This window comes from Megalopta genalis, chromosome 17 (genome assembly GCF_051020955.1).
Source record: "Megalopta genalis isolate 19385.01 chromosome 17, iyMegGena1_principal, whole genome shotgun sequence".
In the NCBI taxonomy this organism is placed as follows: domain Eukaryota; kingdom Metazoa; phylum Arthropoda; class Insecta; order Hymenoptera; family Halictidae; genus Megalopta; species Megalopta genalis.
In genome coordinates, this window is record NC_135029.1 from 473,914 (window position 1) to 488,228 (window position 14,315).

The 14,315-nt window shown below is 31.7% G+C and overlaps 5 protein-coding genes and 1 long non-coding RNA gene across 8 annotated transcripts; 2 read left to right on the forward strand and 4 right to left on the reverse strand.

Annotated features, from left to right (window-relative positions):
• Nucleotides 1-284: 284 nt before the first annotated feature.
• LOC143260723 (uncharacterized) lies at nt 285-1,735 on the reverse strand. The gene is made up of 2 exons (XR_013035016.1): nt 1,614-1,735; nt 285-499 (listed from the first exon to the last, which is right to left on the reverse strand). It is a non-coding gene; the product is annotated as an uncharacterized LOC143260723 (long non-coding RNA).
• A 97-nt stretch (nt 1,736-1,832) lies between these two features.
• On the forward strand, nt 1,833-3,654 carry LOC117229836 (Transcription initiation protein Spt3). 2 transcript variants are annotated; one of them, XM_033486676.2, is made up of 5 exons: nt 1,833-2,302; nt 2,343-2,594; nt 2,666-2,980; nt 3,063-3,250; nt 3,332-3,654. In XM_033486676.2, exons 2-5 carry the CDS (start codon nt 2,375-2,377, stop codon nt 3,467-3,469), a joined length of 861 nt encoding a protein of 286 aa, XP_033342567.1. In that variant the 5' UTR covers nt 1,833-2,302; nt 2,343-2,374; the 3' UTR covers nt 3,470-3,654. The 2 variants fall into 2 exon arrangements, with proteins under 2 accessions (XP_033342567.1, XP_033342557.1); XM_033486666.2 differs by having other exon boundaries at nt 2,364-2,594.
• On the reverse strand, nt 3,643-7,246 carry LOC117229809 (WD repeat-containing protein 91). Of its 2 annotated transcripts, none has more exons than XM_033486635.2 (8): nt 6,811-7,246; nt 6,330-6,590; nt 6,140-6,255; nt 5,772-5,959; nt 5,357-5,672; nt 5,170-5,291; nt 4,441-5,095; nt 3,643-4,374 (listed from the first exon to the last, which is right to left on the reverse strand). In XM_033486635.2, exons 2-8 carry the CDS (start codon nt 6,568-6,570, stop codon nt 4,225-4,227), a joined length of 1,788 nt encoding a protein of 595 aa, XP_033342526.1. In that variant the 5' UTR covers nt 6,571-6,590; nt 6,811-7,246; the 3' UTR covers nt 3,643-4,224. The 2 variants fall into 2 exon arrangements, with proteins under 2 accessions (XP_033342526.1, XP_033342517.1); XM_033486626.2 differs by having other exon boundaries at nt 6,330-6,594; nt 6,811-7,241.
• A 1,382-nt stretch (nt 7,247-8,628) lies between these two features.
• On the forward strand, nt 8,629-10,970 carry LOC117217366 (uncharacterized). Its single transcript, XM_033464927.2, has 4 exons — nt 8,629-9,954; nt 10,037-10,458; nt 10,546-10,733; nt 10,801-10,970. The coding sequence occupies exons 1-4, from the start codon at nt 9,570-9,572 to the stop codon at nt 10,892-10,894; spliced, it is 1,089 nt and encodes a 362-aa protein (XP_033320818.2). The 5' UTR covers nt 8,629-9,569; the 3' UTR covers nt 10,895-10,970.
• LOC117229844 (uncharacterized) lies at nt 10,743-12,265 on the reverse strand. Its single transcript, XM_033486689.2, has 4 exons — nt 12,131-12,265; nt 11,937-12,056; nt 11,692-11,858; nt 10,743-11,631 (listed from the first exon to the last, which is right to left on the reverse strand). Exons 1-4 carry the CDS (start codon nt 12,224-12,226, stop codon nt 11,502-11,504), a joined length of 513 nt encoding a protein of 170 aa, XP_033342580.1. The 5' UTR covers nt 12,227-12,265; the 3' UTR covers nt 10,743-11,501.
• Nucleotides 11,974-14,237, reverse strand: LOC117217360 (uncharacterized). The gene is made up of 7 exons (XM_076527121.1): nt 14,047-14,237; nt 13,782-13,986; nt 13,506-13,709; nt 13,229-13,444; nt 13,011-13,167; nt 12,642-12,928; nt 11,974-12,562 (listed from the first exon to the last, which is right to left on the reverse strand). The coding sequence occupies exons 1-7, from the start codon at nt 14,235-14,237 to the stop codon at nt 12,347-12,349; spliced, it is 1,476 nt and encodes a 491-aa protein (XP_076383236.1). The 3' UTR covers nt 11,974-12,346.
• Between the last annotated feature and the right edge of the window lie 78 nt (nt 14,238-14,315).

Here is a 14,315-nt window from a genome sequence, read left to right on the forward strand (position 1 = left end):
AGAAAGCCATACATAAATTAAGCAAATCGCAAGAAAAGATTGAGCTTTGCAAAAGAATATGGAATGATGTAATATTTTCGGATGAAAGTAAATTTAATCTTTGCGGATCCGACAGTCAAAAAATGGTGCGGCGTAAAGTAAACACAGAATTAAACATTTCAAATTGAAGACCGACAGTGAAACACGGTGGTGGGAGTGAAAAGTGTGGGGTTAAATCTCGTTTGCAGGTGCAGGTGATGTAGTTTTTGTCGATGGTATTATGGACAAAATGAAGTATTTAGACATTTAAAAAAAAAAATTTATTACAAGTGCTATAAATATACGTTAAATAACAGTTTTAAGTTTTATCAGGACAATGATCCTAAACATAAGTCTAGTATTGTACAGGAATATTTATTATACAATTGTCCAAAAGTACTACATTCGCCTCCTCAATCGCCTAATTTAAATCCGATTGAAAATTTATGGGATCAATTGGACCACAAAATTCGTACAGTACCTACAAGGACAACAACAGAGTTAAAACAACGTTTGTTAGACGAATGGAAACGGATTTCACCGGAGTATTTAAATAAAATTATCTGTAACAAGCCCAAGCGATTACATAAAATAATAAAACAAAAGCATCAACCGACAAAAAATATTAATATTATGATAACATGATTAAAAAGATTTTCATTTTATATGAAATTAATGTAATTCATTCACTGTCCGAATATTTTTGCGACGTTAAATTTTGTCACAATCTTGTTTATCGCTTATTATACAAAAGTACATGCGCAATAAATAAACAAAATTTATGTTTCTACTTACTATAAGAAGTACTTTAATATATGAGAAAAAACAATTGATTCAATAATACTATTATAAATAATAAAAAGGAGCAATAATTTTGCTAATAATATCGTGTCCGAGTCAATGTATATGTATAGATTTAACATTTTCATCGCAACGTCAGATTAGATTTCGAACAAAATCGGTCCACGGATAATGATAGTTATCTCTTGTAGTTCTTTTCTTTTTTGTATACATATATTTAAAAAACTGTTTAAAGTAAATTTCATAGAAAACTAAATTCTGTATAAATCAAGTAAATACATTCTTTTTATATTTTTTCTAATAAAAAAAAAATAGCATAATATTAAACAATACGCATGTATTATCGCATGAACAAAGACAAACAGAACAGTTGCGCACAACATACCACAATTATTTTGCAAACGTAACGAAAATTTTTATCAAAAAGTCTTGTAAATTACATTGCAATACAGTTAGTTCTGATTTATTTATTGCGCTAAGCACCGAAGAAGTTTTATATGAAAGAGCAACAAATCAAATCAATACAATTTAATCACATGTTGCATTGTATTCTAACAAATATTAATATTTTCTTTACCGACCAAGTTTGAAAAGACTTTACAAGATTGACAGTTTCTCGACGGCTTTTTCAACAAATTTTCTTGTGATTGTTGTTTAAAAGATTGTTATGCTTGTTGTAAATATAGTATAGCAAACAGAAGTATGCATAAATTTTAATAAGAAATTATCTTAAAAAAAAAATTTTAAGAAAAGATCTGCAAAAAGTAAAGGGTTCGAACGAGGATTACCCTTACATTTTTGTTACTGGAAGTAGAGCGAACAAACCAGTTTCCGTGTCACCATATATTTCATATGAATTAGCGACGGACAAGAACAACAACGCGTGACGTGGAGGAACCGTTCATCACAGTTCACCAATTTACGCACGGTTGTTTAATATATGTAAGGTTATGTCAAGGATCACGTGCGCAACTTATACCATGCGAGTACGTTTGCGCACCCTCGTCAAACCCACCGATTCAATCCTGCAATCGATCAGTTTATATACAAACGATCCACAATGGAACAACAAACGAGAAACGTAGCCCTCTATGAAGAGATGCTAGGATTAAAACGGAGATATCCTACAATAAGATACACTGTCATTGCATTCACCTACAATTGTTATCAGTTGTTATCGAATCAGCAAAAATGACAGTTCACTTGAATCTTTTAGATCATCTTTAAACTGTTTTAGATCATATCGTCTAAGACTTGAGATCATCATAGCAATCATTGATCATAGCGATATACAATGTGACCACTTAACCTTGTTGCTAATGTGTTTACTGATATTGTTTCTGGAAAATCTATCGATGTTTTTGTTCCCTTATTTATAAAAGAAAAATCTGTAACCAATAAACAACAATGGCTGAATCAACTTTTTCGAAATCAGCGAGCGAATCGCAGTTTGTTCGAAATGAACCTGTGAATTATACTACCGGTATTTATAATTTGAAATATGCAAATTTAACTTCGTTTAGAACATAAATAACATATTTTAGAAATTCGACAAATGATGCATGGTTTTGGAGATAGTAGTGAGCCTTTAATGGAATCTGCAAGAATTGTAGAAGAAGTAGTTTTACAACAAATGAGGACGATCGTAAGAAAGGCGTGCGAAGTTTCTGAAAGACGAGGAACTTCAAAGAAGGGTGCCAGCATCTGTGCAGAGGATTTAATTTTTTTGTTACGCAAAGATAAAGTGAAATTACAGCGACTTATAAAATATTTAGGCACGTGTAACGTTATTTTTTAGTTCCAGAACACATCAAGATAAATATTTACCCAAACATTTGTATTACAGAATTAAAGGAATATAAGTCTTCTTTGAACAAAACATTGGATAATGAAATGCCCGAGGATATCCTAAATACCGAAAATTTTGAAAATTCCAAGACTAAAGGACCGTTTCATAGTTTTCTGAATTTAATTGACAACACCGGTGAACTTTTCGAAGATGCATCTACTGTTGATGAGATTAAACAACAGAGAAATGTTCGTGCAGAACTCATGACAAGGTCCATGGATGAAGCTAGATATTTAAAATTCAGTAAAGCTCGAAATGCATCGTTTGCAAATAAAAATAGACATAAATTCAGTGACTGGCTCTCACCAGAGAGTGAGCATTAAAATGAAAATATGCTTTCTAACAAATACAGCTTGGAATATTAAATATATTTGAATGTTTAATTTTTGTTTAGGTGATATTACTATATCAAAACAAGGGTATGCAATTTTGGGGTATTTAGCATACGAAACAGTAGCACAAATTGTGGATTTAGCGTTGTTAGTAAGACAAGACCAAAATAAAATTTATGGAGATGCTATAGATCGACTCAGACTCAGTTACGTGAATCCATATACTTATAAGCCATATTATCATGGCAAGGTTTGTACTATTTAAGAAAAAGTCTTTTGAAATGCATTCAAAGAAATTTGTGAAAATCTTGTGCAATTTTCTATTTATTAGGTTGCAGTAACAAAACCAATATCACCCGCGGAAATTATTGAAGCTCTCAGAAGGTTTTGGTCTCCACAATTAGATATGACGGGCCCGTTTGTTCGTTGGTCAATGAGAAAACCGCATCTGAAACTTCTTGCCTGTTAATATAAGTACGAAAGGGTAAGAGTCAGTTTAATTATGTAAGCAAGATGCATATTTTGTTATCTCGAGGAAACACATTTCGAAATGATTTGTCAGTATTTTATACCAGAAGTATTTTGTTCGACTTTGAATTTAGTATGTAGAGTCAATGTATGCAGAGTCAATAATATAGGATATTTTAAAATTGACCAATGTTTATTGACATGTTCCTGTACCTCCTACACTGTTTAACTTAGATCGCTAGTTTTTCACATGACTGCTATTACATAAATTAGTACAGTTTCTTACTTTTCTTTTATTTTTTTTACAAAATTTTCTACTCATGTGATCTACATTTTAACATAAGATTTATAGTATCCCTTTTTACAGTATTTTGTATACTTTACATTTGGTAGTCCCTGATGTGAGTTTAATTATATAATTATAGTACAGTAAAGTTTTGAACTAATGTACGATACGTTTCTGTTCATTGTACTTTCCAAAAAATACTTGGATCTGTTATCCGGCTTTATGATGTTACGAACCTATACGGAATATTATCGAATTCCGTACTCCGATACTTAGGACAAGTAGCGAGATGTATTCCAGAAATATTGAAGATTCTGCTTATTCCGACTTGTCCTTAGTATAGAAATTGTGAAACCTTTTTCTAACATTGAATGTGCTATATAAGTAAATATTATCTACAAATTTGAGCTAATCTAATGAACTTTACAATCGCTTTAAGAATTCACACAGATGCTAATTCTGTTTTTGTATCATGGTGAAAGCAATGTCGATACTCGTACTTTTCCTTCAGCACCGCCAGTTATGCATGTTCCGGATTGATTGGCGGTGGACCAATCACAACACAATGTGCCTTTATGACCACCTAATTCTAAGACTTTGGCTTGTGCACCTGGTGGCATCTGTAAAGTAATTTCTGTTTTAGTGTTAATTTTAAAATTAAATTACGTTTAAAAAAAGTTACATACCTTGTATATGTTTCCTCCAGTTTGTGTACAGAGTAGCATATAATTACCGCTTTGGTCGAACGTAAACAGTTTCCCATGGACAGTATTTTTCTCCACTTTTATCTTCGTCTCCCAAAGAATCTTTCCCGAATGATTCAAACTCCTTTGACATAGTTTACCGTCTTCACTTTGAGTACAAATGTTCGTATAATCATTAATTAATTCTATATCGATAACTGGACTCGAATGACAACTAATATTATCAATAATTTCGTTCCGTCTTAAATCATGAATCAAAATATTTCCGTTTGATAATCCTGTGATTAGAAGTTGACCATTGTGATTAAATGCAGAGCATAATGCGGTTACGTTTTGTTCTAATGGTAATGTTCTTTCCAATCTTCTTGTCTTAATGTCGTATAACAAAAGTTTTCCTTCGTTTGAGTCCGACACGGAACATACGAACGTGGATTCAGTCGGATTGCAGAGTAGAGTTATGATTCGGGAGTTTTCATGTTGAATGTCCCACAAAGTTTTACAATCGCGAGTATCGTGCAACTGGATTAAACCGTTGTTATCACCGTGTAAAAAATAACGTTCATTCTTTGAAATCCAGTCTAACGCTGTTATAGCTTTGTTCGAGTTTGCTGTGGCAGAGATATATGTAGTAACAGTCCTATTAATAAATAGGAATAAGTTTATTATATTAAAACATTAGCTCACAAATAAAATCAAACTTGATATACTCACTTTGGTGATGGTATCGGAGTCCAAACTTTTATAATACCATCAGCATCACCTGTAGCGACATACGAACCGCTCGCATTACTTTTACATTGAATTATTGACGTTTTATGCTCCGTATACTCTTCCTAAAAATTATTTTCTGTTAAGTAAAATTTGCAATACGCCCATAGCATAAATAAAATTATATTACCTGGCTAAGAAGAATATAAGTAGAATCAATTTTATCTTTAGCCTTGCGTTCAGCTACCGCATCGATGGACGAGTCTCTTTTTCTAGAGCTAGTTAATCTTGAATCACAGCTAATGCTTCTTTTGGTAACGGTATCAGATTTACTGATTGAACTCAATTTCCCCTTGGCGTTTGTTCTTTTTGTAGATACTGTCTCGGGTTCGGTAGCCTTTTTCGAATTTGCTGCAGATTTTCTACTTAAAATCGGACTAGAACCTCCACCTATATTTCGTATCAGGTTCCTTAGAGTTTTAGGATTTTCGAGCAAAGGAGATTCTCTATACAAGTAAAAGTAAAAGAATTAGTCGAGTTGAAGAAAATTATATACATCTTCTCTTTTCTAATGGTATAACTTTTACAACAGATGCAATACTTACTGTGCTATTATATAAAAGTCATCCATAATAGGTGGATGCTGAGGAGCTGGTCCTGGATTCACATCCATTACATTGTCGATCTTAACAGAATCGCTTAATCGTTGCTTGAGGGCTTCATTTTCCTCTTGCAACCGTTTTAATTTATTTGTGTCTTCGTCTATAGTGAGTAATGTTGGTAGTGGCATACACTAGAATTAAAATAAATGTTTCATAGCTTTCTGTTTACTTTTTAAGAAAGGGTTTTTAAAAGGAGCTTGTATCAAATTCTTTGTATTCAAAAGACTATGAAACTTCCATAGAACCCAGCATGTGATTAAATCATGGAACTAATAATATGAGAGACAAGATGCAAAATACCTTTCACCTACTTGGAAAATAGTAGCAAGGAAATTGTGCAGTGATAATAACATAGTGTCTTGCCATTGTCTACTAAAATGCACGGAATATGCTGGGTTGTCTTCTGGATTTTTAACAAATGGTAATGCTGCAAGATAAAAAAAAAATATAAAGTAAAATTTTATCTAGGAACTAAACAAAGGGAACAGTTCAATAGCCTACCAAACCATTCCTTCCACTCTGAATGTCCCTGCAACTCTGGTGTCATTTTCATAAAAAATTCTTGAATTCGATCTTGCTTATTGTTTAGTGCTGCATTTACCAAATACATTTTTAAAACAGCATTTTCTAATTTTCTTACAGCTGGTGTAAAATGGCTCTCTAGTCGAGAAAACATTCTTGTATCTAAATGTCCCCATAATTCCCTCAAAGATGTCAAATCATAATTGTACACATATTGCATCAGTTGATCCACAATCTTGTCTACCTAATAGCAAATAATTAAATAAACATTGAACACAAACACTGAATAAATTTTGTATGATAAATCTAGCTGAAGAGAAATCATATAAATTCTACGAAGTTGACAAATATCATAGTGCAATAGACAAAATTATAGAGACGTGTAAATTCCTATATGCAACTTTTTTAATGTATTGTTTTTATCTTTTCTCTTTTTTATAGTATTTTGTTGTATTCTTACCCGAAAACCTTTCTCCTTTTCAGCTTTTAAATCGTTGTCGAAAGCTTTCAAGGTTTGACTGAAACCTCTAAAAAGTAAGTATTCCTTGACCAATTCATCTACATACTGAATATGAGACATTTTCCCGCGAATCTCGTCAAAATATCTCTTTTTTCCTTCAACTGACAGCTGTGTATTGTCATCCTTTGGCCATTTTGATACTCGCTGAATGTGCTCCCGTTCTTAGAGCCGTTTTTCTCGTCTACTAGTACAAGAGCTTTTCTATCCCCACCATTCTACTGTGCATCCCAGCACCATGCAATTGCTTTAGAAAAAGAATGAGAAATGATCGAAAGAGATAGAACGAAATCAGTGGACTGCATGAGGGAGTGTTCACACGGTCAGAAACCTAGGCCGTCTCACTTTACCGTGTTTCTAGTCTCACTCTTTTAGCGCATCCGTTCGTCTGGCGCTAGATCTGAAACACGCAGCGTGATATTCCACTTATACTTGTCTCGTTGGATTCTCGAGTACATATTCCAATGTATTTGCGAAACAATGCTGAATGCCTATTGAGACATATATTTTAAACATATATGTTTGTAGGAAATGTTTCGACAAGTTGAACAGGATTAGGATCAATGTTGCAAGTGATCGAAATATGACCTACTTGCTTCGATGCACTTTTCCCAACGAACTTTTAATGTATAAATGCCATTTTTAAAAAAGTTCTGGTCTTTTGCATGAATAAACTCAACTATGGAGATTTTAATACTATTTTCGCATGCGAAGTGTTTATTCCGTGAAAAGGAGTTCTATAGGTGTTTAAAGAAATAAAAACTTGTTGGCGATAGATTGGCTGAATAGAGTGGATATTGTAAAATTTCATACATTAATTCATTTAATTCTGAAACTGTTTTTTTGCGATATGATACAGAATTTTGAAAGAATTCTTTCTAGCAAAATATGATGCTGGCAATACACAATAATTAGCTGGGTTTAATTTTGTTTAACTTGTTGTCAAACTTGTCGTTTTTAAATACGCTGGATGATGTGATTTGAATTCTACGGGGAGACAGGTACAAGTAGAATATCATACCACGTGTGTCAGATGAGGCGCCAGGTGTACGGATACGCAAAAAGATTGAGATCGAAAGCATGGTAAAGTGAGATAAACTACATTGGTAGCTGTGTGACTTGTTTTATATGTGTTGTACTGATGTTGTGCTCTCTTGCCCACTCGCTATTTCCTCTCTTTGTGAAGGCAGCTCTATTCAACTGGTAAATCCTCAACCAATCAGAGCAAAGCAATTTCTCTACCATATCCCAGTTGAGGAGCCTCGCTGTCCCCGAAAACAGCTCTAAGAACGGGAGATGACTCAACTCCTACACGGTTTTCTTCCTCTCTAAGGAAGTGCTTATATCCCCACCATTTTACTGTGCACCCAACCCTCAGTGAATCCTGTCTTAGCATTAAATCGTCAAACAATTAGAGCAAAGCAATTGCTATACCCATTCTCGCTAATGGAGCGCGCTGCGGCCGGAAAGTCTTGCAGAAATTTAGGTATTACTGTACTACCAATATTCATTCTGTAAAGAACTCTAGGTATGGTAAATGATCATCATAAATTAGTTTCCATTTATTTCTAAATAACGCGTGGACTAACATCGAATAAATATTCTGACAAAAACATTTTTTATGGAATCGATTTTTTTAAATCGATGCTTGGATATTTGATTTTAAAACGAATCAATTCTTTTAATTATGAATTGATCTTCGATTCAAAGTCGCCATAGTACCATTAACAATTGCCATTTACAACATTTCATCTTCCTAAATTCATTGCCTTTAAATGATTGGTTAATAAATGAAAATCAAATTGTTCAATAAAAAGGTATTTATAACACTATCGAAATATCAATTGCAAAAAATTAAAAACAAATTAAATTAAACTTGTATATTTATTTATTTATTTAGGACTTGAAACAGACGAATATATAGAGTAGTCTAAATTTCGTATCATATTCAAATTCGCGCCATAGACTTTAGATTAGACGCCGCCATTTTACTTTAGCTTCCCTTTTTGCCGTTACCATCCCTTTCCATCACCGAGCAACACCAGCATCGTTCGGTCCTGCTCAAGATTCAGGATGCCGAGCAGAGAGTCATTCGGTTTCCATGGTTTCCATGCGCCTTACAACATAACAAAACGCAGCCACGGCCCATGTCATATGCCACGAGCACTAAAAAACGCTTAACAAATTTCATTTCAGTAAAAATGTTTTGTGTGTATGTACATTTAATAATTTAAGTATTTGTAAACATAAAGAAGAAAATATTACATTTGCAGATTTGTATGACAAATAATGTATTAGTTAATGAACACGATATGTTATCTTGATGAATAAAGTGGAGATTCCTCTTGAAATGCAATTTCGAAATGTAGTTCGTAATTATGAAAAAAAAATGGTTGCACATTTATTTATTTTTCGTAATAAAATAATATTGTGATATTAAACACTTCTATCTATAATTACAGAGTTTTTATGAAACTTCAGCGACACAACAAAACGATGCCGATAGTTAATTTATTTTATTTAATATGTAAGATATGTCTCAAAATTCCATCTTGTATAAATATTTTTGCACATCTCTGTGTCGTAAGAGAATTATTAGCAAATTTAATATTTAAAGTATTATATGTAACTCTTGCAGAATTATTATTATATAATTAGAAACATTAAGAACAATTAATTTCACATTAACATGTTAATCTGAAATGTTAAAACAAACTCAGGAAATTGTTCTAAATATACGTTGTGAAATTTTGAAGATATACTGTGCAGCTGGAAGAAGAAAAAATATGAAACAATTAATAAACAATGATATAAACTTGACTACAAGTACAGTTTTAGAAAAAAATAAATTAGAACTGAATGGGACAAGATTACAATCTTTTCCAATTAAAAATCTGGTTAAGCAACAATGTGTTCAAGATAAAATAATCAGCAAAGTAATAAATATTTCAAATCTAAATGATAGTATTAACATTAAAACAACAAAAGTATTAGAAGAGCAAAATATTACGAAGCCCATTAAATATGAATGGAAAGAAAAAGATGAAAATGTAATAGAGGTAAATGAAAGTACTGAATGCACAACTGGTAAGACAATTTCACTCTATATCTTAATAAATGTATTTTGGTCAGTATATTTTTACTTCTTTAAATTTTCATATGTACATAGCATTAAAAGTTGAGAAAGCTAAAGTTCCAATATTATCAGAGGAAGCTTCACCACTTAACTCAAAGTTATTGGAGTTTTCATGTTCCATTTGTAGTAAAGAATGGAAGACATTGACTGAATTAAAAGTGCATATAAAAACGCATTCTTCAACAAAACCTTATATGTGTGAAAAATGTGGTCAGGCATACAAGCGTAAACATGCATTAGAAATTCATATAGGAATGCACAATGGAATTAATCCATTCCAATGCAATTTCTGTAGTAAGTGCTTTTCACAAAAAGTATCACTTGTAAGACATTTGCCAATGCACACTGGTGAAACACTTTACCAATGTGAGTTATGTGGCAAAAGGTTTATACATCATACATCTTATAATATGCATAAACTATCACACAGTGGAAAAAAATCTTATAAATGCCATGTTAGTAATATGTTTAGATTTTATCTGTTTATCATTTTGTTCTCATAAAAAATATTAAATTGTCATTAATGTCTGCTTTTATTACAGATTTGTGACTTATCTTTGCTTTCAACATCTCATTTAAAAAGACATATGCGAGCTCATACTGGTGAAAGGCCATATAGCTGTACATTGTGTGGAAAATGTTTTGCACAACGATATAATTTACTTGCACACCAAAAGCTTCATTATCCGTTTGAAAATAAAACAAAGATAATTAATGAAACACAATATCAGTATGTATATCAATTTAAAAATTTGTATTATAATTTTATATTTATAACATGACTATTTCATCTACAGATGTAGTTGCTGTAATCTGGTATTTGGACGTAACGAAAGTTTGCAGGAACATATCAGACAACATGGAAATAGAGATGATAAAACTCACTCATAATCTCTTCTGTTGAACCAAAATCAAATAATTTATCAAGGAATGTAAATACCGAGGACAATATACTATATGAAACGTGGATATGATTGAATCATTCGAAATTAGAACAAAATCTGTAATTCTTGAAAACCCTCTGCCCAAAATTGATGAGAGTTCCTTTGCAATCACATTCGATGATCAAAAATTGCCTATGGAAGTACAAATTATAAAACAAGTTTGCAGGTAATTATAGTCATCAGGTACTTCGATTTTAAATGATGATCTCCTCATTTGATGAAACTCATGTGTGATCAACTGTGGGACGATATTACAATAAATGCTAACCAATATTTATAAAGACTAATGTATCTTTCAATATTTTTAAGACCAGCATCTGAAAAAAGTTAGCTATTTTTTTTTTTAAATACACGAACAATTTCTACATTATATTTTAATAATTAGATTATAATTAAATTAATTCATTTAAGTAGAATAATGACAGTTCCTTACATAAAAGTATTTTTGAGACAACGTGTTCACTCTACATGTAACTAATTGCTATGTACCAATGAACTTGTTAAAAATAAAGTATAATAAATCTAAAATAAACAAAGCTTATAAATTCTTGCAATTAATAATTATCTTCATCAGGACATTTCTTTGAATCACGTGGCATTTGACTAGGCATTAAATTTTTAAATGATGTAACACCATAAGTTCTTAGCCATGTCTTTGTTTGCAATTTTGATGATGACAGTGACCTATAAATTTAAATATACAAAGTCAAGCTAATATGAAAATTGGGAAATATATGTACTTACTGTCTTATTTCTTCAATTACAGTATTTACCATTGCAGGAATAGCAACTTGTGAAAAGTGCTCAATTTCAGTGAAAAATTTAGGTTTCTCAGTGGAGTAACCTGTATACGATTTATAAACGAAATTGATTAATGTATTAAAAGTCAGCTTATAATCATCCGTCATCAACTACAAGAGCAATGAAATCTAATTAAACAAGGTTTATAGGTTTTATATTTACAACTGAATTGTGATAAAAATTCATACCACTAAGCAAAAAAATCCTGGATTATTTACGTGATGATTTAAGTAAATTGTTCTTGTTTTTATTACAAGATCAGTATACATTTCTTTCAAGTATTCCGGATTTTTTGTTTCCATCAGGAACTTGAAATAAATGACAAAACTGCATTATATTGTGCAGTGTTATTAAGGTCGAAAGAAATTTTTTTTGTACAAACTTGATCAAATAAGGTTTCTTCACTTGACGCTGATTCGCTTAAATTATCTGGAGTATGTAATTCTCGATGGATTAACGTGCTCCTACGTTGCATCATTTTTGCCTGATGCCGTTTTCGCTTTAAAACTTCGTCTTCTTCTATGGTCAGTCCTTTATCCAAAATGACCTAATCGAGCATACTTATTACTGAATTCGTTAATCATCAATTATTAATATCTTATACCCTTAGATCGCTTTCTTTATTTATTTTGGAATTCGATGTATCAATGAACTTCAGGGTTGCATTCTCTTGTTCTCCTTGAAATTTGATATACTTTTTTTCTTCAATTTCTACCTCACTTTTCGTCGAAAAGACTCTAGGAAGCGATGAATTGCTGTCGCGTATAGAAGTTTCATTTTTACTTTCTGCTTCTTGTTCAAAGTTATCTACTTCCTAACAATGATAATTTTTACAACAGTACTTGTAATAATATCACTGTAATGACATGGGATAATATTATTATTATTCATACATGGCCTGAATCATCGTCATGAACGTGTACCATAGTACCTTCAGATTCTGTACTATATTCGTTCATACTTCTGCTTTCTTTTGGCGAACCCTCCATACTTTCCTTAGCGCATGTATAAACATCAAACTTTTCCAGAATCCAATTGCGATGAATTTTTTCACTTTTTGTCAATACGAGAATTGGCTTAGTATTCGAATACCGTTTACACATTTGTATAGTTGCATGCAAGTCCATTTGTGTAATGCCAATTTTCTTTTCAGATATTAATGAAGCAATTTGATTATGATCTGCTTAAATGTATAGGTCAATTACGATTGGTCTGTACTTGATGAAGAATTTAATATATAATTTAATATATTTTCAACTAACGAAACCCATAACTATTCCCTAACATTTCTTGAATCGCCAGAAATTCTCCACGACGAGACATGTCATTAAATTCTTCTCTATTTGCAAAAATGAATGACTGCCTTTCTAGGTTACTATCTCCTAATTCTTTTGTGGTATACCATGAACAGTACTTTATCTAAAATCAATTGTTAATCTTAAACACTTTACCTCAACATTTCTACATGTAGCTATATTACCTTCTTTGAAAATGTGTGAACAACATGGAGAGCTAAAGATACTTTTTTCACTGCTGATGGACCCGTAAGTACTAATAAAGGAGGGCTTGCTACATCGTATGGTAATACATGCAAATCAATTGTAGGTGTATTTAATTGTTCTAATAAAGTTAATTTTGTTACAGTACGGGCTGCTGTTAAATCTACTGGTGATGCAAACAAAGTGGCTGCAACAATCTGTTTGAATTAATTTCTTCGCTATAATTAAACTATTGTATTTGACCATTTAAATCCATACTTTTTCTGAAGTAAGTACAGGAACACCATCAATTTTTTGTATACTTGGTATGGAGAACATGAGAACAGCTTTATAATTAGGCCATTTTGTGCAACCATTACCTCTAAGATCTATTTCATCAATGAAACCCTTAAAGTTTATTAATTCTAATAAATCTGAGATTCTATTAAATTTCAAATCTATTATCCGTAAACTGTACCCATCCTAAACGAAAATGTGAGATTTGAAATATTTTAATAATTGATGAATCAGGTATGGTATGATGGATATCATTACCTTAAAAAATTCCAGATTGGAGATTCTATTATATCCTAAATATATTTCTCGCAAATGTGGCAAAGTGTTGATATTGTATTCGGGTATAGCAGATCTAAACGATGTTATACAATTGCCTTCCAGGTTGAGATGTTGAATATTCAGTTTATCCAAATTCTCAATACATTCGATTAAATTGTATGACAAATTTAAGTATTTCAAATATCTAAAAATATCACATTGGAACAATACTTTTCTTTCTCAAGTAAACAGTATGTATACTAACTTCAAATTCTGCAAGCCGGTGATTACTTCTATTGCATTGTGAGATAAATCTAAGTGCACGATACTCCAAAAACAACTGATATCGCGCATCTCTGATATATAATTATAGGATAAATTTATATATGTCAAGTACCAAGGTGGATGAAAATCTAAAATCGTACTGATTCTATTATGCATTAAATTTAAATACATTAAGTATGGAACTTTTCCCAAAGGAGACAAATTCGATATATAATTATATGCAAGATCAATATATCGTAAATAACGATG

Bases quoted from the DNA above. Each gene is read 5' to 3' on its own strand.
- LOC117229836 (XM_033486666.2), top strand. From the start codon at position 2,227: ATGGCTGAATCAACTTTTTCGAAATCAGCGAGCGAATCGCAGTTTGTT. The intron at 2,981-3,062 runs GTGAGCATTAAA...ATTTTTGTTTAG, and splicing joins TGACTGGCTCTCACCAGAGA to GTGATATTACTATATCAAAA. The intron at 3,251-3,331 runs GTTTGTACTATT...TCTATTTATTAG, and splicing joins AGCCATATTATCATGGCAAG to GTTGCAGTAACAAAACCAAT.
- LOC117229809 (XM_033486626.2), bottom strand. From the start codon at position 6,930: ATGTCTCATATTCAGTATGTAGATGAATTGGTCAAGGAATACTTACTT. The intron at 6,595-6,810 runs GTAAGAATACAA...ATTTGCTATTAG, and splicing joins AAAAGGAGAAAGGTTTTCGG to GTAGACAAGATTGTGGATCA. The intron at 5,292-5,356 runs GTAATATAATTT...AATAATTTTTAG, and splicing joins CTTATATTCTTCTTAGCCAG to GAAGAGTATACGGAGCATAA.
- LOC117217366 (XM_033464927.2), top strand. From the start codon at position 9,570: ATGTTAAAACAAACTCAGGAAATTGTTCTAAATATACGTTGTGAAATT. The intron at 9,955-10,036 runs GTAAGACAATTT...ATATGTACATAG, and splicing joins AAGTACTGAATGCACAACTG to CATTAAAAGTTGAGAAAGCT. The intron at 10,734-10,800 runs GTATGTATATCA...TTTCATCTACAG, and splicing joins ATTAATGAAACACAATATCA to ATGTAGTTGCTGTAATCTGG.
- LOC117229844 (XM_033486689.2), bottom strand. From the start codon at position 12,226: ATGATGCAACGTAGGAGCACGTTAATCCATCGAGAATTACATACTCCA. The intron at 11,859-11,936 runs GTATGAATTTTT...TTGCTCTTGTAG, and splicing joins CAGGATTTTTTTGCTTAGTG to TTGATGACGGATGATTATAA. The intron at 11,632-11,691 runs GTAAGTACATAT...TTAAATTTATAG, and splicing joins GTAATTGAAGAAATAAGACA to GTCACTGTCATCATCAAAAT.
- LOC117217360 (XM_076527121.1), bottom strand. From the start codon at position 14,237: ATGTATTTAAATTTAATGCATAATAGAATCAGTACGATTTTAGATTTT. The intron at 13,445-13,505 runs GTATGGATTTAA...TAATTCAAACAG, and splicing joins CTGTACTTACTTCAGAAAAA to ATTGTTGCAGCCACTTTGTT. The intron at 12,929-13,010 runs GTTAGTTGAAAA...ACATTTAAGCAG, and splicing joins AGGGAATAGTTATGGGTTTC to ATCATAATCAAATTGCTTCA.